General features: G+C 41.0%; 1 protein-coding gene across 9 annotated transcripts in view; it reads left to right on the top strand.

The window, feature by feature from the left end:
* Window positions 1-23897, top strand: part of ATXN7L1 (ataxin 7 like 1) — a 183907-nt gene that overhangs the window by 36425 nt on the left and 123585 nt on the right. For 5 of the 9 annotated variants that reach the window (XR_010589613.1, XM_005292369.5, XM_065553923.1 and 2 more), the window contains exon 3: window positions 21767-21871. The exons of the other annotated variants lie outside the window; for them this stretch is intronic. Coding sequence is in view for 4 of the 5 variants with exons in the window: in XM_005292369.5 (XP_005292426.2) it covers window positions 21767-21871 (105 nt within the window). In the remaining variant the exon portion in view is untranslated. The remainder of the gene's footprint in view (window positions 1-21766; window positions 21872-23897) is intronic. 9 annotated transcript variants of the gene reach the window in all.

Genomic DNA, 23897 nt, shown 5'->3' with positions numbered 1-23897 from the left:
ATGACCCCCTGAGGTCCCTTCCAACCCTGATATTCTATGATTCTAGGAAGGTTGGTTGACTTAAGAGTCAACGTAAGTGTAACATTTTAATCAATTTGTATTAATTTGAGAAACGAGAGTAAGAGACGTGGCATACTTGCAATATTTCTACTGGAATATAATCACTGCAATATGTAAATTGTGGATTTAACAAAACAGAAAGTTGCCTATGCCAGCCAGTTAACTAAATGCTCACCACTCCATTATCCCAGCAGAGACTTCTGCAGGGTTATCTAGTGGAAAACAGGGATGAACTGGAAAACATCAGTAAAGTTTGGAAATATCAGCCTTTCAGATGTTTAACCTACCTAACAGCTGCAGTTTTAGGAAATGGGAAACTTGATGAAAGGAGGATCACCAATAGTCTGTACAGTAGGTGATGGTTATGTACTATGCTTTTTGATACAATATTCACAAGAGAAAAGTGAATTGTCTCATTTTAGAATGTTTTTCCATAAATGGATTTCTCATAATGCATGTGTTAACAGAGCTTCCTGTTCCAAGAAGGTCCATGTAGAAAATCCTGGATGGTTTGGGACGCAGTAATACTACACCTGCATCATTAGTATGTGCTTATTTCTTAAAACCTAGGGCTACTATGGCATAGGAGAGAACACTGACAAAGGTTTGTACTACCTATCCACACCCCTTCAGCCAGTCAAATGAGTTTCTCAAGTCAGTCTGATTCTCTCCCTCCCTTCTCAGCCTCTTCCATTGCTTCTCATATAGCCTGTTTTGGCCTTTCCAAACTGTCAACAGACTTGCACATCTTAATTACAATATTTAGAAGCATTCCAAAGATAATTTGCATGAATTGATTTAATGTGAAAAAGGCTCACATTTCTTGTAGAATAGAATTTCTTCTGTTTTCGATACCTGTTTAAAGATGAAACTTTGCTCTTTTAATTACAATTTAAAAAAAATTAAAATCCTGAATTGTCTCTTAGGGAAAAATATATCACTGTTTTGTAGGTATAGTTTCTTCTTTGAGCAGGGATTCCACTGTAGATTCATGTGCACATCATGCACACAAGACTGGATTTTGATTAGCAATGTCCGGGGTCACGCATGCCCCATATTGCCTCATGCTCTTATATGAATGTATAAAGGGTGGGTGGCCACAACCCTCCCTTGGTTCCCCGTTACCACCCAGGACAGTGAGATGGACTGCAGTGAATGTCTGACCTGCAGGTTCTTAGTTCAGGCTAAAGATCTTTGAAATCTGAGGTGTCAGGGGGAGGGATAGCTCAGTGGTTTGAGCATTGGCCTGCTAAACCCAGGGTTGTAAATTCAGTCCTTGAGGCGGCCACTTAGGGATTTGGGGCAAAATCAGTACTTGGTCCTGCTAGTGAAGCCAGGGGGCTGGACTCGATGACCTTTCAAGGTCCCTTCCAGTTCTAGGAGATAGGATATCTTCTGCAAATCTTCAGAACCACTTCTGATCTTCTGTTGTGATTTCCATGAATCAACCATGAACTTCATTACTTAGATCCCCTCACTCCATGTACAGAGATTATCAAATGTCAAATTCAAAACCTGCAGGCTTCCAGCCCTGTCCATCCTGCAATGAAATAATACCCTCGAAAGACAAACACAGTAGGAGTCTCTTTTGCCTGAGGGAATCACATATTCCAAGCAGATGCTTATTATGCTTATTCTCTGCAAGGACTCATTTTCCCCCAAGTCAGATTGTTGGTAATGGGGTTTTTTTTCTCCTTCCTCTGCAGCCTGGGTCACATGCTGGGATTATCTAGGTATATATCACTTAATCAGTTCCCTGCCATTACAGGGGCCTTGGTCATAGGTGCATCTCAGTCCCTCCTGTTCTCTGCCTGTGGCACACAGTAGTTTAGTCTCCTGTGGGCTGCAACATTTTGGTCTAATTGTGGTTGTTGGCTTTGGTGTGTGGGTGCTGGGTGGTGTTGGTGACCTGTGAGTTACCGGTCAGACTAGATGATATGGTAGTCCCTTCTGGCCTTGACTCTGTGACTCGCACGTTACAAGATGCGAGGCTGACGCTCCTGAAAGTCTTATCAAAAGTGGAGGAAACAAGGTCCAGAAACCTATTAATAGACAAGCCAGCATTATCTAACACCCCACTGAGTGGACAAGCAATGCCCAAGCCTACTGTGGAGAAGACTGTGTTGGGGAGAGATTGACCTCTGTTTCAACATCAAAGCCAGCACTGACACCTCAGATTTTGAAGTTGAGCACTGAAAGGGGCCTCTCTGAACATTGAGGCAGAAGCTCAAGAAGGATCTCCGTGTCCTCCCCTAAGAGTAGACACAGCACACCCTCTGAAGGAAAATCCTACAAGCCCCACACAGTGTTGAGGGATAGAAAAAAGGAGCAGACTGTGATGCAGCAGACTTCACCATTGTTGATGACGCGCCTCTCAGCATCCACCCCAGCCTTGGGGCATGAGGCTCGGGTAGAACCAGGTCCATTGTTGGTACCAAGACATCTGCCAGTACCAGTAGAGACTCCAGGACCAAAAGCAACTTATACATGGGCATGCCCTCTGGGGAGAGGTCTGTCAGACTAGATGGGGAGAGGTCTGTTCCTCCTCACTGTCACTGGGGCATATACTGAGGGGACATAGAAGGCATTACTCTGGTGCTGTAAGTAGCATAAACTCGAGCATGAATAATCTGCAGGGTCCACTACAGGCCATGTCACAGAGCAGCTAGTCCCCAGCTCCAACTTCTTGTGCCCAGGCCTTCCCCCTAATACATCGCCAGTTCCAGTGGGAGTTTCTGTGGGGCTCCAGAGACAAGGAGGGGAGAGGGGGAATAAAACACATTTCTGCTGCTTCCCTCTTGTGCTGGATCTCAGTCATTTCTAGTTGTGGCTATGGAGGGGATAATCTGGACCCATATAAATAAATGAATAAATTTATTTTCCTATGTTACAATTATCTTTATTCCCTCAGTTTCACTAGTTTAAGATCTAGCTGCTTTTTCAACATTCATACTGTGCTTTTTCTTTGTATTTTACACACCTTGGAATTGAAACTTAACCTAGTTTTGTTTAACTAGGGCACTGGTATCAAACTGGCCTGTGGAGCATGTTGGTGGTGCTATCCAGAAAGCTGGCAGGTCATGTGGTGCAGACTCTTATTTTGAGCTGCAAACTTCCATGAGAGGGTTAAAAAAACCCTTTCTTAGTATTACTTATCCATATAAGTAATTGCTGTAGTTGCCACAGGAACGTGGTAATTGCTAATGGAAGAAGTGAGAGAGGTGGTACATACTCTTTATTAAGATGTGGTCTGCAGCATAAAAACGTTTGAGAATCTCTACACTTTGGATTTGCAGGTTGCATTTAGGTGTTGCCAGCACAGTTGCAATCCCCTGCCCCCCAAAACTCTTCCATGTAGGCTAATGCCATAAGTGGTTGCTTTTTGCTCTGCCTGCCTCCTTCAGGATTACCCTTGTGACACAACCAACCTTGTGCTGCAAAGGAGGATGCAAAAATAAAATGATAAAATATAACATCATTAACATTTTTATAACAGTTAAAACTTTGAGTCCTTGTGGCACCTTGGAGACTAACAAATTTATTTGGGCATAAGCTTTCGTGGGCTAGAACCCACTTCATCAGATGTATGAAGTAAAAAATACAGGAGCAGGTATAAATACATGAAAGGATGGGGGTTGCTTTACCAAGTGTTAGGTCAGTCTAACGAGATAAATCAATTAACAGCAGGATACCAAGGGAGGAAAAGTAACTTTTGAAGTGGTAAGAGAGTGGCCCATTACAGACAGTTGACAAGAAGGTGTGAGTAACAGGAGGGAGAAATTAGTATTGGGGAAATTAAGTTTAGGTTTTGTAATGACCCAACAACTCCCAGTCTTTATTCAGGCCTAATCTGATGGTATCTAGTTTGCAAATTAATTCCAGTTCTTGGTATCCTGCTGTTAATTGATTTATCTCGTTAAACTGACCTAACACTTGGTAAAGCAACCCCCATCCTTTCATGTATTTATACCTGCTCCTGTATTTTTTACTTCATACATCTGGTGAAGTGGGTTCTAGCCCATGAAAGCTTATGACCAAATAAATTTGTTAGTCTCTAAGGTGCCACGAGGACTCCTCCTTTTTTTTTTGCTGATACAGGCTACCACGGCTACCACAAAACTTTGATATTTGTCTCACGGGAATTCACCTGCAGACTACAAAGTCCAAAAAGCAAATGCGAATTAGCAGGCATGGACACCAACACAGGCTCCCAACAATGTGTGTATTATATTTTAAGTTGCTATGGCAGTCCTGTTGCTGCCTTGGTAGCATCACCTCCACTCATGAGAGCCAAAACAGAAGAAGGATCATTAACTGAGGGATACACATCAAGACTGCGATCCTGCATGGGAACCAGAAAGTGAAACTTAACCAGTCTAGTTTCACTGTCCAAGTTAAATAGAATGTAAGAAAGTAAATAGTAATAAGGAAGCTAGCGTTAAAAAAAATCAGTTGTGTAATCGAAGATGTTAGTAAAAATAATTATTTAAAATGCGTGACACTGCCTTTCTGAATCTGTTGACACAGTATAAATTAATGGTTTTGATCACTGCTCATTTTGATTGCCAGATAGAACATTCAAAGGTATGTTTATTTCTAGAAGGCTGTTCTCTTATTTCTGCATGTTCTGCTGAGACGAATGTAATACAAAATGTTTATTATGAACCCTAGTATAGTTGGGAAGCTGGAGTACAGAAGCCTTTTTGTCAGAGGTAGTCATTTATACTTCTCTGGCAAAGACTAAGAAATGAATTTGGTCACGGACCCACTCACTTAGAGCCTCTCACTGAAGTCAATGGAAATACTTCAGTTGATTTTAATTGTGCTTAGATTGTGCCCTTGCATCTCACATAAGGAAAGCTATATATTGAGGTTCTCAGTTTTGCCCCTTTGTACTGACATCTTTCCTACTTGGCAGGATTATTTTTAAAGGTTTGGTGTAGAGACATCGCTACAGCCATTTAGCTAAAGAGAGCATAAGAGCTGAATTTTTATCTGAAAACAATTAAAGAAAAATATACAGTACAATAACAGGACTCTAGACGACTATGTACATATAATATATACCAGTGGTTCTCAAACTAGACCGGGGTGTCAAACATATGACCCGTGGGCTAGATCTGTCCTGAATTATGTATTTTTGGCCCACTAGACACATTCAGTTCATGTGGAATATCAGCTTTCATTTTTTAAAAAGTAAGTTTCGAGCCTTGGTAGCTGCAGAGAGAACTTTTGAAACATGAACCAACTATAAACTGAAGTCATGATGTTGGCCTGAATCTGCACAGAGCCTGAAACAATGATTCTGTCTCCTAATCTCACTGCAACATCTGCGCTAAAGCCCAGTGATAAACACTTGATAATATTAAATATTAACTATTCCTTTGTTGATCACTTTAGCAGATAGAATGGAAAATGGGGAAAAGAAAAGCCTGAAAGGGTGGGAATTAGGGGTTGCTACAGGGAAGGAAGAATAGAGGGACTGACAAAGATGGAGAGAAACGGGGGAAAGAAGAGAAACAAAGGGCAGAAGTAGCAGTGGCCAAAAAGGAAGCAGATTTTCTTACTATGTGACAATAAGATACAGAGTAAATAATAAGTTTAGTTACTATGTAAATACGGTATTCTCCCATTAATTTCTGTGCAAACCGCCCACTCACATCATTGGAAGTTAATGTGTATATATAGAGGGGGTTATGAAGTCTACAGTTCTATACCCTAAACATACAATCCAGCCATCTTGTCCAAGTGTGTTTGCCACCCCTTCTTTATATTCCATCCCACCCACTTGGCTCAGAGCAGATGAGCTGAGACCCCATCCTTAGCACATATACTAGAAACAGTATTCACATAGATCAACTAAAGCATAACCCTTCTTTGAGAGATTTCAATTAAACATGCAAGCTTGGGACAATGTGGAGGAAGAGGGTGGGGTTAAAGGCAGATGGAGAACCTGGGTCAGCCTGGACAGGAGAGTTGTGGGAGCCATGAGCCTTCAGGATGGATTGAGATGAAACCTGGAGCAATCTCATCCATTATGTTCCTGCATCCCATTACTCCCCTTGTATTCTCCCATCTTTCTCAGCTCATCTTCCCATTCCCTTGAGCCTCTGCTTCCGTCACCTCTGTGCCATCACAACCCTAAGGTGGCTGCTGCCTCCACCTCTTCTTTTGCAACTCAACACAGCTGGACATTAGAATAAGAAGCATTGAAAGCAGAGAAGATATGATCAATTTGGTTAGTGTTGGTACAATGGAAGGAATCACGGCAGGGGGAACCCTCCTGATTCCTGGCAGCCTTGCTGGGAGCATGGGAAGACTGTAGTTGGAGCTGGAGCAAGCGTAAAGGAATTCTGAAAGAAAGACGCAGGCATTTTATCTTTAAAGTTGTAAACAAAGACAAGTTTCAGGTCCCACCCACAATCTGAGAGTCTGGTATGCAACACATTATAATAGGTGCAGCAGCTCCTTAAGACTTAAAATTAAACTCCCTTAAAGTGAAGGTTACACAACAGTTTCAAATTAAGTCACCTGCACCTTACTGAATTGTTCAAGACTTTATGCTGAATTTTTTAGGCTTGAATTGAGCCCATAGGTAAAAGAATTTATTTTTTTTTAAATCTGCCCTACAAATGAAAATGAAAGAGTAGAAAATTGTAGTTGGCAAGGAAATAGTCAGGAGGAGCACCTTTCAGTGTTCCAGAAGAATCTTGGTTTGATTTGATCAATTTAAATGCCTTTGCAAATCATTAATTGAGTATACATATAGTAAGATGGTAGAGTGTTGAGCTGAGGAAGGCTTCAGTGCACAAGAGTTATGGAGCTAACTTAGCTGCCTAGTGAAAAATCTAGTCAAATGTATAGCTGCAAAAAGACAGGGACATCTTGGGCTGGAGGAATGGTCTGGACTTCAGACCATTTAAAATGTAAAAAAGTTGGTGGGAGGGCTCTCTTACCCTGTAAGGAGTTCAAATGGTGAAGTAAGGCCTCCATAAGTACATGATCTCCCTCTTATGCACTTTTGGACACCTGCACAAGTTATGTTGTTGGTAAACTCCTAGGATAAAATAAGTGAGTACTAAAATTCCTTAAAATTCAGTGAGGGAAAATGTGCTTTTAGTTATTGCTTCAGCCTCTAGATCTTTTAAGATGTGAAGGAGTTGAGGGGAGGAGTTCCCATTGTCTTTATTAGGTGTTCAGGATGCATCCTAAAGATCTGCATCTTTGAGAATCTCTTGCGGCCCTCCTAAGGTATGTGTGGTACTGGAAGTTCGAGCCAAATCGTTCCAGATTTTGAAATGTACATGCACCATTTGTAATCCAATAGGCCTTTAGAGTTCTGGAGGAAAAACACCTTTTCAGATATTTTTTAATTTAAAAAAAACTTGGACATTTCAGGAAAAAAAAGTTACTTAAATGATTGATTAGTTGTTCAGTTTGATCCAAACCAATTCAGATTCAAACAGGTTCTTATCACAGAAGGCATTCTAGTGCTGTGAATCCAAATATGTCTCTTTACACCACTGAGTCCACTACCAGAATTTTCCTTGCTTTGCTAGCACTTGGAACTGGTAGGGCACAGGTAGTCAAAAATTTTTTGTCAAGGTCCAAATTTCTTTGTCAAGGTATAGTCAAGGCCCAGACTCCAGAGGAAATTAAATAATAATAATAATAAGTAAATAAAAAGATTTTGGGGTCCATTCTAAAGAAGCTGGCAGTCTGGATTTGGCCTGCGGTCTGCCTATTGACTACTCCTATGGTAGGGTCTCTGAGAAGATCAATCCACTCCCACCTTGGATACTCTTCACAAGTATGTCTGGCCATTCCCAGTCAGGCAGTGCAATAATTAAACCTTCAGTCAGTGTTGATATCGGTTTCTGTGTAAACTGTAATTAATGGGAAATTCCCAACATTATTTAATATCTCCAACACCCTGAATTGATTTAATTAGCCATAGCACCTGGGAGGCAGCATAGCGTTCTCGGTTATTTATGAGTCACAGGTGTCACCACCCAGGCTGTAATCTACTGGTGAAGATTACTTGCTGCTTCTTTCTTTCTGGTGGTTCCCTTCCACTCCCCTTGGTCACTGTTCTATCTTTGGCTTCTTAGGGCTTGTCACCCCCCTGATCACAGCAAGTTTGGGCGCTTTAAAGTGCTAGTGTGGACAGGCTCTCAGTGCTGGGAGCCGTGCTCCCAGCACTCGGAGCTATTCCCCTTGTGGAGATGGATTACCTGGAGCCCTGGGAGAGCTCTCTCCCAGCGCTCACGCACTCCTGCGGGAGCGCTTTGAAGTTTCTAGTGTAGATGTAGCCTTGGTCTACATCTACACTTGACAGGAGGGGTTCTCCTGTCACTGTAGTAGCTTCTGACATGCAGTAGCTAGGTCGATGGAACAATTCATCAACCTAGCACTGTCTACACTGGGTTTTCGGTCGGTTTATCTTCATTCCTCAGAGGTGTAACAACTGTAGCTGGGTCGATTTGATTTTCTAATGTAGACCAGCCCTCAGTGCCTTTGTTGAAAAGTCATTTGCCCTCTGCTTTCTTCTCCTTAACTACTTGTGTGTTAACTTGCATTGTCTTTGGTGCTTTGATTTATTTGTATTATGTTAGCATCCAAAGGATCCCAATCAGGACTGGGGATCAGCTGAACTAGGTGCTGTATGAATACCCAGTCTCTTACCTGAAGAAGAACAACTTGGTCTAATTCATATAATTTTGTTTCCTTGATTTCTACACTAGTGACTTCAAGCTTGCTTTACCTTGTTTGTTCAGAAAAGAAACCAGCTTGCATTTGATTAAAATGTAGCTCACCTAGGATGGGATTTTCAAAAGCACTAGCCACCTTAATGACTTAGAACCACAAATCATATTGACTTTTGCTGGGACTTGAATTCCCCAATCAAATAAGCATTTTGAAAATCACACCCATTGTCTTGTCACTTGGCAGAGCTAACATTTCACAATTTGAATTACCTTGATACTATATCTCTTGTGTATCCAAATTTCTTCTCTTTTTGGGACTTAGAACACGTCTACACTGCTCCGCAGTTCAGACTACAAAGGTGTGAATAGTGACGCACACCAAAGTGCTGCCCTGTAATCCCCTTGTGTGGGTGCTGTGGGCATGAACTAAAATGTTCCTAGATCTCATTAACTTAGTCCTCTTCAAACAGCGGCAAATTATTGAGAAATAGGAACTTTTTAGTGCGAACCTGCAGCATCTGCACAGAAGAGTTTTACTCAGTTTAATTTTACTCAGTTCATAAAAATGTGTGGTTTTGGTAAAAAGGTGATTAACATTTAATCTTTATAGTTGTCCAGTCCCTGAAAATTCATATAGGATCTGGCATTTTCAAGAATAATATGAAACCAATATCAACTAACTACTGATGCAACTTCACCTCTTTTCACAAAAGGAGAATTGTTACTTGTAATAAAACTTATATTAGATGGAAGGAGTGGACACTTATTTCTAACATAAGGGAGCAGCTAAACATGCTTGCATAACAGCGCAGTTGCCTTTGTATTGTGTTTCGGTTTCAGGTTTCAATTCACCTCTCAAACCACTCAGATTAGATTTTTGTAAAAGTGATCTTATGTAGTGAAAGAGATTTTCTCTTTCACTGTCATTGAGCTAGAGTGGGAGAGAATATATCTAACAAATTTCTAGCCCTAGAGTTTTTCAAATCTATAACTTGAGCTGAGGGTCCAGGTTGATGGATGTTTTTCAGTGTACCTATCAGTGCGACATTTTTGTCAATCTAAACAAGTTTCACTTCAACACTGACTTATTAAACATGACCAAAATTAATTTTTAGAATATAATTTTACTAAATGTTCAGCGGAGCAATTATTACATAAGGTGGAATGTATGTTTACAATTAACAGGGGAGCATGATTCCTATATAATAAAATACAACTTCTCTAACAGTCAGCATTGTGAGGTCCTTGGTGCTGTGATCACCTTAGCTCTGCAGTGGAGGGATCATTCCTTTCCTGAGTTTTTCTATACACTTAGATGTAACTGATTATGTATATTGTGTTCTACATGTAGAGAAGGAACTTCATATAAGTCATTTGACCTTGATTGTTACTACAAGTAATCCTTACTTTCTATGTGTATTATGATGGAAAGTTAAAAATTATATCTGACATCTGCAGTAGCCTTTGAATGTTCGTGCCACACTCTGCAAAGGCAACATATTTTCTTTGTTTTCTGTGATTTCTGTTTTTTTAATGCATTCTTTACTAAAATGAAGTCTGGCAAAATTGGATCATGTTATGGATACAGCTATCTTATTGTTTACAAATGTTACTAATATAAAAACTATAAACACAAGAATTCCCTAGTACAGTAAGGCTTATTCTCTGAAAAATGCAATAAAGTATGTTAATAGAAATATTGATCTTATGACTTTATTCTATAGAAGTCAGGATTTCTACAGTCAACTTTTACCATCCCTTCGCCCTTCTACCTTTTCCCACACTCACATGGGTCTGACACATAATCATATAATGTCAGACAATATTACATGCTATTACTCAAATATTTAGTTTTCAAACACAGGCTGTGGTCCTATATAAATATGTTCTACGGCAATTGTGGTAAATTATCAGATGATAAAGGTACATTAGTATGTGAAAGGTTTACCATATGACAACTAGATTTGGTCAAAGTATTTGTAACAAGAAATGTTGTTTATCAAAATATGCTCGTTTTTGAGTTTGACAGTGGAGGCAATTTTATAGACGTTTGTATTTCTTGAGTTAAAATTTGTGCAAATATTTTTGTTCTCATTAAGATGTCTGAAAATATATTGTGACAAATGTTTGTGCTTTTTTTTTTTTTTAAGTTTTGAGTTGGACTGGTTTAGGTACAACTGGTTAGATAAGTTTAGCAAGGTGATTGCCCTGGTTCTTTGGTTGGTTGAGCCTATCCATGTTGTCAGAAGAGTTAGCAGACATGAATCCCCATTTTTTCTCTCTGAAGGAGTGGCTGTATTTCATGTGCTCTCTCTGAACTATTAAAAGTAGGGTTGGGGGCAGGGAGCAGATCTACCTTAGGGAAGCCACAGGCCAGGGGGAATACAGGAAATGCATACTTTTCTTTCTCTTTTACCTCTCGCCCTCCTAAATTGGGGCATATCCCCAATAAATGTTCCATCTGTAGGTCTTTTCTAAAAGAACCAGAAAGCTAGAGAGGCTGACATCAGACTTTTGGATAGCTCTTTGTGGCTTGACTTGGACCTAGGCAAGCGAGACCTTCCTGTACCAGCTCAATCTGAGTTCAGAAGTGCCCTGAGCTCCAGATCAACAGCTAGCTCCCAAGTCTGTCATCTGTGATGGCCCTGGTTGCAGATGTGATAGGGCAGTTAGATTCCTGAGACGGGGGTGCCATTTAGGGGGGTCAGGGGAGGGCTTTAGCGCCCCCCTCCAGTTTTGTAGGGGAGGTCTACTCACCCTAGCCCCATTTATATTCATAAATGATCTGGGAAAAGGTGTACACAGTGAGGTGGTAAAATTTGCAGATGATACAAAATTACTCAAGATAATTAAGTCTAAAGCAGACTGCGAAGAGTTACAAAGGGATCTCACAAAACTGGGTGACTGGGCAACACAATGGCAGAAGAAATTCAGTGTTGATAAATGCAAAGTAATGCACTTGGCAAAATATAATCCCAACTATACATACAAAATGATGGGGGTCTAAATTAGCTGAACCTGTCAATAAAGAGATCTTGGAGTCATTCTGGATAGTTCTCTGAAAATATCTGCTCAATGTGCAGTGGCAATTAAAAAGCTAACAGAATATTGGAAATTATTAGGAAAGGGATAGATAAGAGGAAAAATATTATATTGCCGCTATATAAATCCATGGTATGCCAACATATTGAAAAGTGTGTGCCGACTTGGTCATCCCGTATCAAAAAGATATATTGGATTTGGAAAAGGTACAGAGAAGGCAACAGAAATGATTAGTGGTATAGAGCACCTTCTGTATGAGGAGAGATTAAAAAGACTGGGACTTTTCAGCTTGGAAAAGAGATGACTAAGGGTGGATATGATAGAGGTCTATAAAATCATGAATGGTGTGGAAAAATTGAATAAGGAAATGTTATTTTCTTCTTCACATAACACAAGAACTAGGGGGTCACCAAATGAAATTAATAGGCACCAGATTTAAAACAAACAAAAAAATGTATTTCTTCACAGTCAACTTGTGGAACTCTTTGCTAGGGGATCTTATGAAGGCCAAAACTATAACAGGGTTCCAATAAGAACTAGATAAGTTCATGGAGGATAGGTCCAGCAATGGCTATTAGCCAGGGTGGGCAGGGATCCAACACCATCTTCTGCATGTCCCTCGCCTCTGTTTATCAGAAGCTGGGATTGGGTAACAGAGCAACTTGATGATTACCTGTTCTGTTCATTCCCCCGGGAGCACCTGGCATTGGCCACTGTTGAAAGACAGGATACTGGGCTAGATGGACCATTGGTCTTACCCAGTATGGCCATTCTGATGTTCTTATATAGAACCCAGATATATCTGCTCCCCGCTGTAACCCACTAGACCCCGCTCTCCTCCCAGAACTGGGATAGAACCCAGGGGTCCTGACAGGGTCTCTCTCTCCACAGAGTTAGTAATAAAGTAAGAATATACATTAAAATTTTAAAGCTAACCAGTATCCTTTAAGTGACTTGCCATAAGATGTCAGAACATGTTGTTAGAGCTGAGTGGGTCTAATATTTATTAAATTTTCTTTCTTTTTAATAAAGGCATTAGATACAGGGCTCCTGTCAGTTAATTGCTAAGTTAGCTTCCAAAAAACTAGAGTTTTAAAGTGCCTAAGTAGCCTCAGGAATCACAGTTCAAGTTGTGTCTCCACCTCCCCCCTCCACCTCCCTCCCGGAATCTGAAATGGCGCCCCTGTCCTGAGAAGAGCTCTGGCTAGTGATAGAAAGGAGCTGTGCTCCTCTGGGAAATAGAGGGGTAGATCCCCTTCAGCTGACCCAAGCAAAAAGATTTAAACTGCTTCACCAATCCTAGTCTGTGTGGACTTAATGGCCCGAATTGGGTGCTGTTGGAGCCCTGAGGGCGCATGGTACTTGGTCTTCAACACCATCTTGGGAGGTGGGTTTAACTGCCTCTGTTACACCGTCAACAGTGACATGATCACTTTGGCACTCTCTGCTCTGATACTGTAATCTCCTGCTCTGCTTTTGTGGCACCATGTGTCTCAGTAATAAGATAATTCACAGTACTGAGAGATCTCTACATATAAGCTGAGCTAGAGTCATCATTGCTATCTTAGGTCCTGAACGTCTCCACTATGATGATGGCTACCACCACTGCGGCGGTACTGAGTATCTCTTAGGCACCGGTCAAGCCACAGTTGGAAGTGCATCCAATAATCAGTAATTTGAGGGGCAGCTGGTCGCCAGATCATCCTTTCAGGCCACTCTAGATGCCTCCAATACCATAGTAAGATCCATGGCAATTTCTATTGCCATGAGGAGAGCATCCTGGCTAGTCTTTAGGCATCTCAAAGGAAGTTCAGACAACAATTGAAGACCTCCTATTCGAAGGCTGTGAACTCTGGTATGAAAATGGATGACACTGCATTCATTGAAAGACTCCCAACCTGCTCATTGGCTGCTAAGAGCATACACGCTAGAGGATTGTGCACTTCATAGCTTGTGTGGGCTGAGCTGATTGCACGCACCAGTGGCTCCTTGCATCCCTCCATTCCCCCCACAAGCTCCCTGTGTGCCATCCTCCTCTGTTTGATTCCTGTGATTCCTAATCTCCTCATGCCAGGGGTTCTTTGTGACTCCCATGTCTGCCTCCTCCCCTACCAGGGTACCCCAATCTCCCCCCCCATGCTGGGGGTTCTTTCTGTCCCCATTCCCCCCTCTGCCATTTTCCTCCATGACAGGGGTTCTCTGTGCACCCCCTTTCATACCTTCCTTCTATGCAAGGGACTCTGCGTGGCCCCCTTTCTCCTCCTCCTCCCCATACTAGGGTCCTCCAGTCCTGTCCCATTCCCCACTAGGAGTTTGGTGTGCATGCCCCCATTCCCCACTTTCCCTGACCCCTTTCCCCACATTATTATTATTATTTATTTTTTGTCTGAGAGAGACATCATTCTGGGTGTCAACATGATAAACTCTAGTGGGAGGACAGGCAGAGAGGAGATGGGGTATTGTTATGCTGAGGGGCCATCAGCCAGCTGTTTGATCTACAGAGGACTGTAGAAGTGCTTGAAGCTGTGTCTATACTAACAAGATGGCATGGGGCTCCAGTTAACCCCCATTTTTCCCATCTCAGTTTTCCAATTTTTCTCAGAAGTCAATAGAGTTCTGGCCACTGATGCCAAGAACTTTCCCCGAACATTTGGAATTGATTAGATGCAGTGTTCAAAAGTTTTTGTCATTGAGATGAGTGTAAGGCTTTTGCAAGCTTGGCCAACCAGCTGCCAGAAGGAAATGGAAGGCTGCAGTCTTGTTCCAGACAAAGACAATGGCCAAGTGCTTTTATCCATCAAAGAAATAGCCTGATTTTTGGCAATCGTGGTGTCACAACCGGGGCATGGGTGGTCTGACCTCATAGTCAGAACAGGAGTCAGGAATTAGGCCAGGTCAGATACCAGGAGGTCAGAATCCTAGGTAAATCAGAGGACAAAACCAAGAGTCAGGTGTCAGGAGACAGTCAGGTTACCAGGAGATCAGTAGCAAGTAGAAGGAGCAGGTATTGAAGGGGAAACAGTCTGACGCAGGGAGATCCCAGTTGCATGGACAACTTCCTGTTCCTGTGCTGGGTTTATAAAAAAGTAGTGACTCAATCAGGACTTTCAGCATTCTGCCAATCAGATTCCAGGCCTGGTGTCCTCTGTCAGAGTTCAGCTTCTATTCTGTCATCTGCTAACAGGTCACTGGATAGCAAATTGGAACTTACTATGGACCAGAGGTCAAGACCTGTAGTCCCTGATATATGGTTATTTATGGCAAACATGGTTATTTACATTGAAAAAAGAAAATTCCTGTTCACACTAGACCACCAAACTATGCAAGCTACATCTGTGTTTAAAAACGTTTGAGACACAAGGTGGGTGAGGTATCATCTTCTATTGGACCTAACACACTTTGAGTACCTTTCCCAGACCTGAAAAAGAGCTCTATGTAAGCGTAAAAACGTGTCTCTTTCACCAACAGAAGTTGGTCCAATAGAAGATCTCACCTCATCCACCCTGTCTCTCTAATATCCTGGGACCAACTCAGCTATACCAACACTGAAAACATTCAACGTTTGTCAAGCACATTTCCCCCCTTTGGTGCCATAGGAGGCATAGGACTTTTCTGTCTCTTTCCTCTGCACTTTCTGTGCAACTCATTTCACCCTTTTCTCCACTTTTGCCATCTCAGTACTACAAAAACTGCTATTGGTGCAATGTACTATTAATAGTCCCCTCATTTCCCATTTTGCCTCCCCAGTATTGTGTGTGGTGGAGATGCAATTGCTTCTCTGATAACTGTGACCTGGCCTGGTTTCTAATTCTATCATGTCCTTGGATAGATTCTTGGAATATTAACTCCTTCTGTTTTTTAGTAATTTCTCACAGCTGGACTTCTACTAACATAGGTCCCAGAACTGGGCAAGTTTTGAAGGTCTAGTATACAGGATGTATTCTGAGGCTTAAAAAAGCTTAAAGAATTTAGAACAGTGACAAAATGTAACTTAAATATTATCTATACCTTTTTATTTGCCAAGTGATAAGTCTCTCTATGTGTGTGTATCTGTTTTTTAAAGTATGTAGTGTTGTTGTAGCCGTGTTGGTCCCAGGATATTAGAGAGACAGGGTGGATGAGGTAATATCTTTTATTGGACCAACTTCTGTTGGTGAGACACATAAGCTTTCGAGCTTAAACAGAGCTCTTCTTTAGGTCTGGGAAATTCAATCGGAGTGTCACAGCTCAATACAAGGTGGAACAGTGTGTTTAGCACAAGTAGTTAACATACATTTCAAGGGATCATGCAAGGTGAAGTGGCCCATTAACACCACTCCAGACATAAGGGGGAAAGGAGGCGGGCGGGGGGTCATTAGTGGGTTATAGATTGTTGTAATAGGCCATAAATCCAGTGCCTCTATTCAGTCCATGATTTTTAATGTCTAGCAAAGTTATGAATTGAAGCTCTCGGGCTCTCAGACGTTGAGGATGAGGACTCGTAGGTCAGATATAGAGTGAACGCTTTTTGAAAAGTGTTCACTCACAGATGATGTTTTTGTCTTTTATCATTTTCCTGTGTGAGTTCATTTGAGAGCGTAGTAACTGTCTGGTTTCACCCACATACTTGCTATTCGGATATTTAGTGCAATAGATGAGGTACACCACATATTGTGATAGGCATGTGAAGGACATATGGAGCTTGAAAGCTGTGTTGTGGAGGGTGTTGATTGTTGTAGCAGAGGAGATATGTCTGCAGGTTTTGAATCAGTTGCTCTGGCAGGGTCTGGTACCACTTTGAATTAGCGTATCCTGGTGTGTTGGGAGCTTGCTTCTAATGATGAGCTTGGAGAGGCGATGCAAGAGTAATAATAATTTTTTTTTCAAAACTCTTATAAACTTTATAACGAGGCTGAAACATTTCATAAATGTAATGCAATGGATGATTCTTGAGCTGAGAGCTTGGGCCAAGTTTCAGACTGGTGAGGGAATCCTTATCATGGAGTTACAAGGTTCTGACAGTGGGAATCTACAAATGGAGAATCAGTAGCAAAACCCTGGCTTTAGCATTGCTATATCTGTACTGCAATGTAAAGTGTTTGTAAGATCAATAACTTCAACCTCAGGCTAAAGCAGAAGGAATGGCCTCCAGCGTTCTTAAAATTATATAACTGTATTAGATGTGAGATTAAAATAAAATGGCCTGCCAAATTGTTCTTTTATCAACCAGTAAAACGAATAGCTGTGAACAGGAACAGGGCTTAGTATGCAATGTTGGTCCCATCTGCACTAAAACTGCAACTAGTTCGGGGGTTAAATCACAACATGGTTTATTTATAGTGTGGACAGGGCCTAACTGTGTCCCAGTAACAAGGCTAAAACCTTGGAAAGTATAAGGCTTTAGAATGGTTAAGGGGCCACGGTTAGGTTTCATCTGAACTATAACCTTTGACCATGTTGTAACCAGATCTCGTGACTTTGTAATAGCAGTATAGATTGGGGCTTTTGCTTTCCTCCACATCCTGGCCTTTAGTATCTCTTCTTGATTTATATTGTCTATCACTGAGGGGGGCCTGGTTCTGGCCAACCATAGTTGAATCAGGGTCTTTTAAAGTCCACTAACACTGCTCCTTTATTGAATCATGGAGAGACTGCTCTGCTCCATCCCTTGCTCTCTGAGAGACTGAAAATACTCGCTCCCAGCCCTTTCGACCTGAAGAGTGATATTAGTCCTAGGCATCGAACTGTGGGCTTTCCCACAGGGCAGTGCGGAACATGACACGATTTTTAACGAAAACATACCATTCTGGCATTACCATTATCAAGAAACAATGAAACAACTTTGGTAATACTGTATTTTCTGGCGTATAAGACTACTTTTTAACCCAGGAAAATCTTCTCAAAAGTCGGGGGTCGTCTTATACGCCGGGTGTCGTCTTATAGGGCGGGTGCTGAAACTTCCGAGCCGGACTGGAGAATCTGCGGTCGCCGCATATGGTGGGGGGAGCTCAAAAACGGCCGCGGCCGCATCCCCGCCTGATGACGAGGTGAGGGGGCGCCTCACCGGGAAGGTGTAAGTGAAGGGCGGAGCAAGCTGCAGGTGTCCGGGACGCACGGGGAATGGAAAAAAGAGATAGAGCGGCGCTGTGCCCAGAAAAATACGCCTCTTTCACCCGTCTGGCCCGCCCTTGTATCCTATTACCGTACCTCCTTCTCTGCCTCTCAGATCTCGCTCCTGAGGACTGCAGTGAAGCGGCGCAGGCACGCATGTGCAAGATCTGAGAGGCAGAGAAGGAGGTAATAGGATACAAGGGCGGGCCAGACGGGTGAAAGAGGCGTGTTTGCGCTACCGCTCTGATAGTCTTGGAGACAGGGAGGGCTGGGCAGGCAGGGAGAGCTGACCAATCCAAGCAGGCTTTGTATACAACAACCAGCCAATCGCCGGTAAGGTACATCGCTTGCCGTGATTGGCTGGTTGTTGTATACTGGGTACCACATACAGTACAGCACCAGTATCTGTACCTGTTCATACAGTATAGCACCAGTACATACAGTACAGTATACAAATGTCCAACAGTCAAAACCCCATCATGGCTCCACCAGCAAGAAGAAAGAAATATGAAGCCAGTTTCAAACTTAAAGTTGTAAACTTTGCCATGGAACATAATAACTGCGCTGCTGCAAGACAATATGGAGTAACAGAAAAGATGGTTCGGGACTGGAAAGCAAATGAAAAAGCATTAAAGAGTATGCCAAGGGGTAAGTGTGCATTAAGAAGAGGCACTCCACATTGGCCAGAACTCGAAAAACATGTAGCAGACATGGTGAATGAGCATCACCAAAACGGTTATGTAGTGACACGAAATAAAATACATTTGTTTGCACTTCAGTGGGCCAAATCTAACCCAGATCACAGCAACAGATTTAAGGCCACTGTATCCTGGTGTACTAGATTCATGGGAAGGCATAATATGGTACTGAGGCAAAAGATGAAAATTGCCCCAAAATTACCTGCAGATCTTGATAGCAAAGTAAATAGTTTCCATCGATACGTAATACAACAGCGCACTAAACATGGCTATGCGTTAAGTAGTATTGGAAATATGGATGAAACTCCAATGAATTTTGATATGGTTGGAAATAAAACTGTCCATCAAAAAGGTGAAAAAACAATTTTAATTAAAACAACAGGACATGAGAAGTCCAGTTTTACAGTGGTACTAGGATGCACAGCTGATGGCGCCAAACTGAGACCAATGATTATTTTTAAAAGAAAAACAATGCCGAAATTCAAGTTCCCTGTTGGTTGTTTTGTACATGTGAATGAAAAAGGCTGGATGGATGAAGAAGGGGTAAAGCTATGGCTTGATAATGTATGGAGCAGGCGACCAGGTGGACTTATTCAAAAATGTAGTCTACTGGTGTGGGATATGTTCAGGGCTCATTTAACTCCCAGCACCAAGCAAATGCTTGCAAGACTAAACACAGATGCGGCAGTTATTCCTGCAGGATTGACATCGTTGGTACAGCCACTGGATGTGTGCCTAAACAAGCCATTTAAAGATCGCATTCAAGAACAGTGGAATGAATGGATGGTTAGCGGCGAAAAGTCATTCACAAAAGGAGGAAACATGCGTGCTCCACAGTTGGATGTTTTGTGCAAGTTTGTCATAAAAGCCTGGAATGATATTGATGCAGAAACAGTAATCAAGTCTTTCAAGAAGTGTAGCATATCAAATTCATTAGATGGTATGGAGGACGACTACTTGTGGCAAGATGAAGAGGAAGCCGAAGCTGAGACCACACCATCTGATACGGAATTCGATCCATACGATGACTGCCTTACAAATGTATCACAAGATGTCATTGATGTACTTATGATATCAGATGACGAACAGGAGGATTTTGAAGGCTTTTAAAGGGAAACTGTCACGCCAGCAAAACCTGTAAAAATACCATAGCTTGCAGTTATGATGGGCGTTGCTAACTTGCCAGGGACTTGCCCGGCACTTGCTCTCTCTCTCTTGTTTGTTATCTTCCTCCTATCATCATCAGTTCCAGTTTGGTTGACAGCTTAGAAAACAAACAGCATGGCAGCTCCCATGGGTTTATTGTCTTATCCTTCCTTTCAGCTTTAGAGTGAATTAGGAAAAGTTTAATCCACTTGCACTGTTTTATGTTTACATGTTTGATGACAAACAGCCTTATGTTTATAAGTGACAGTTTTCCTGCTAAGTACCTGCATGTCATAAGCATTTGAATTAAAATTACCATATTGAAATCAAATCTGATGTTTTTTTAATTTTTTTTTGGTGTGCGTTGGAAGAGGGGTAGTCTTATACGGCGAGTATATCCCAAACTCTATATTTTAACTGGAAAAGTTGGGGGTCGTCTTATACGCCCAGTCGTCTTATACGCCGGAAAATACGGTACATTAATTCACCCACTGAAAAAGCTACTTGTTTGAATAAAGATAAGTTATAAGACTTGCAGACAGGTCACAAATATATTAGAGAATTGATATTTAAACATTCATCTGTTTAGCATTCTCAGCTGGTATTTTGAGTGTTTCAGAGCCATTTAATTTTTGCGGTGGTCCTGCACTAGAAGGTTTTGTTAATGTTTAATTTTAATTTAAGTAAATGGAGTTTGTCTTTTAAATGGCAAAGCAGTGCTGAATTGAAAGCTACCTTTTAAGGAACAGAAGCAGCATTTACAAGCTTTCGAGTAGATCTTTCAGATGCAGTAAGTAGTGCTAAGGCACCATCATGTGACATCTTTGAATAAGTCATGGACCTGTCCTGAGGGGTAGCATGGACCACAGTTGACACTGTTGATACTCAGAGAGGCATTTGACAGTCCAGCAGTGCATTTATTGTTTGCCCAAAAGAATCTACCATTACCTACCTACGAGGCCTTTCATTTTCAGTTGTTATTTTTTTAAACTTCAGAAAGTTCTCAGTGTTTGTTACAACAATTTTTAAAAATGGGTGAAAATGGATGCACAGTTCTCTGGGTAAATATTGAGGTTAGTGTTGGGGGTGGGAGAAGAGAGAAAAAAGCCACAAATAGAGAAAAGTAAGAGTATTAAGTAATTTAGTGCTGTGGTTTATTTCATGGATTGCTCATTAACAGTATGTACTCCTGCATGTGCGTGTGTGTATCTTCCAGTACCTTTTCTTACTTTAACTGACAGCCTCGCATTTACACTTAGACTAATTTATTATTAACATAACCGTGTCTACCTAATGTAATGTATTGGATTGTCTTAACATAAGCAATATTTTCATGTACTTGAGCAGTACAAATCTGGGTGAAAATCGGTAAAAATAGTAGCTTTTGTAAAAGCTGGGAATTTTTCAGTAAAAATCAGTAAAACTGAAAACAAAGGGCCTCATTTACCTAACACTGATAGATTTAATGGAGTTTCCCAGTTGGTCAATGAAGAATGCTACTGTGGAGATCCTTGGCTCCTGAGTCCTATCTCTAATTCTTAAAAAGTAGAATCTGCTAATAGTCCACAGAGAGCCAAGCTCTTAAGTCATTAGCTGCTGCAGAACTCATGCTCCTTGTTTGCTGAAATAATAACAGAAATTAGAGATGGGAAAGACCTATAAATATTTCATTTTGTGAGTCCTTTCCCAATGCAGGACTGTTCCTTACAACGTGTTCTTGAGTGCTTTGTTCAGTATTACATTTATTTCCAATAAGTATTTAGACAGGGGTGCTTCTTCTTGTATTCTGATTGTCAGAATAAGATGTTCTGTCCGCAGCTTAAATAAAGGATCATAGAAATTAGAGCTGGCAAAGATCTATTTTGATAACATACCACCAACACTCTCCTTACAGAGAATATTACGTAGTTTTTGTTTTTACAAATATAATACTAGTAATCCTACAGTATCTTTAATTTCTTTTAAATATACTCTTAACGCATAACTTCTAATACTTGTATATATTTTTTAACTTTCCCACAGATATGCACTTATTTGGCCATTATCCAGCTCATGACGATTTCTATCTAGTAGTGTGCAATATCTGCAATCAGGTAGTCAAGCCACAGGTTTTCCAGTCGCACTGCGGTAAGTGAAAATTTTCATTCCTGGATTACAGTGCCAGATCAGTGTATGGTTCTTATAAGAATCATTGCGTACAATCATGACAGAGGCATTGCAAAGGTAATCCTCTTGTCATCATGTCTGTTTTCAGTGCAGAACGTCACAAATGCCTGAAAGCAGCTATGAGTTTCTTATAGGGAAAGTTAAAATAATTATCCCAGAAGCTAGGCTTCTCAAATTGAACCTATTATAACAAATTAGATAATACCTGTAACTAGATACTAACTAGACCAAAACTATTTTGATGTAACTTTGAAGTGGTCTCTGTCAAAGTTGGGCAGTTGGGTCACTTGTAACCAGAACACAGAAGGAAAGGTCTCAAGGATTTATATTTAGGAAGTTTGAAATGAAGGTTGATCTGTTGCAAGTTGTGTGTATACAACAAAAGCTTTAATAATACCAGGAGTTGTAGAAATGTGCAAATACTTTTTCTAAATTAGCCTGCTAATGGTAAGATTACAAAATGTATCCTTATTTTGATATCTGAAATCAGAGCTCATTTTGTTTGAAAAGCATTTTTTATTTCGCTTTAGCAAGCTGCTTTTGGGCATTTCCTGCAAATCTTCACCCCAAGTTCTAGTCTATAGTTTATTATTTGTCCATTGTTTTGATTTATACAAATAAAAGGCAGTGGCGGGTTGTGGCCGGGCTTGGCCAGGACACTAAGCTGATGAGCTTTCTATGAATTCCTGAAAGCTTCGTACATTTTCCTCTGAAACTTCAACTTAAGTTAGTTTTTGAGAGAGGATTGCAGAACAATGAAAAGTAGCTAATGCTGAAGGAGGGATAGGTGAAAATGCATCAGAAAGCAAAACTGAAGGTAACCCAGTCAGTTTTTACTTTTTTCTGTCGCAAACAGAGTTCATAGATCCTTTGTATTGTTCAATCTTGTATGCAGGAAGCGATTCAGTAAGTGGAATTCTGCAGCAGAACTGTAGAACAGGAAATGTAAAAATACTACCTCCACTTTGGAGGAGCACTTACTAAAAGTTAACTACAGAAATCCATCTGTGTAAGACCAACTGGAAGCAACTGAAGTCATGTTGCAGGCAGTTAGGTGCCACAGATAAGCATAGTAGGTTCTTACCAAAAGAATTGTGAAACAAAGCATAATAAATGAATGCCACATTGAGTATCATGTGAAAAGGACAAGATCTGAAAACATGAGGATCTTGGGGCTCCAGTATCAACATCATGTGAAAATTCAAAACCTAGATGCATGGGCCACGAACCGGATTTTATTAATGTCTGAAGGGTATCTGTCACATGGAAATACAGCATGGTGAATTCAGTAACAAGGAAAGTAAACTATGACAGGTAAATTGTAAAATGGAAATTAGGGGGATCAAGAGGGAATTTTAACAGCTAATAGCCAAAGCTAATCAGCAAACAACAAGGAATTCTTCAAGTATGTCAGAAACAGGAAGCCTCCAGAGAAGGTCAGTAGATCTGCTAGACTACCATGGAGTAAAAGAGAGAAACCCCGTGTAGTTAAGGACATTGCTGAGAAGCTGATTAGTTTTTGCCTCTGTAGTCACTGTAGAGGAATTTTGAATACCTACCCAGCCCTATTCTTTATGGATAAAGATGCGTCACTGTAAGAAACTGAGCGGACAAAAGGTGCTGGAACAAAATGATCATTTAAAAAGCAACAAGTCGCTAAGGTCAGAATTCTGAAGGAACTTAAGAATGGAATGGCTGAGCTGGTAACAAAAAAAGTATATATAATTAAAATCACATACTATACTCGAAGACAGAAAGTTAGCTAATCTACTTTTCTTTTAAAAAGGTGCTAGGCATGCCCCTGGGAACTACAGACTTTTGAGCCTTACTTCAGTACTAGTATAGTACTGTTATAAGTATATAACAAAAAAAATTATAAAACATCTTGTATGGTAAGGTAGACACAAAGCAGCATAGCTTATATAAAGGGTTTTTTGCCCGATTCTTTTTGAATGATTTAAGACAGTCAGCAAAATAGTTAACGAAG

The sequence above is a fragment of the Chrysemys picta genome, chromosome 1 (assembly GCF_011386835.1).
Source record: "Chrysemys picta bellii isolate R12L10 chromosome 1, ASM1138683v2, whole genome shotgun sequence".
Classification (NCBI taxonomy): domain Eukaryota; kingdom Metazoa; phylum Chordata; order Testudines; family Emydidae; genus Chrysemys; species Chrysemys picta.
Note: the sequence above shows the minus strand (reverse complement) of the source record. Positions and strands in the feature narration are given on the sequence as shown.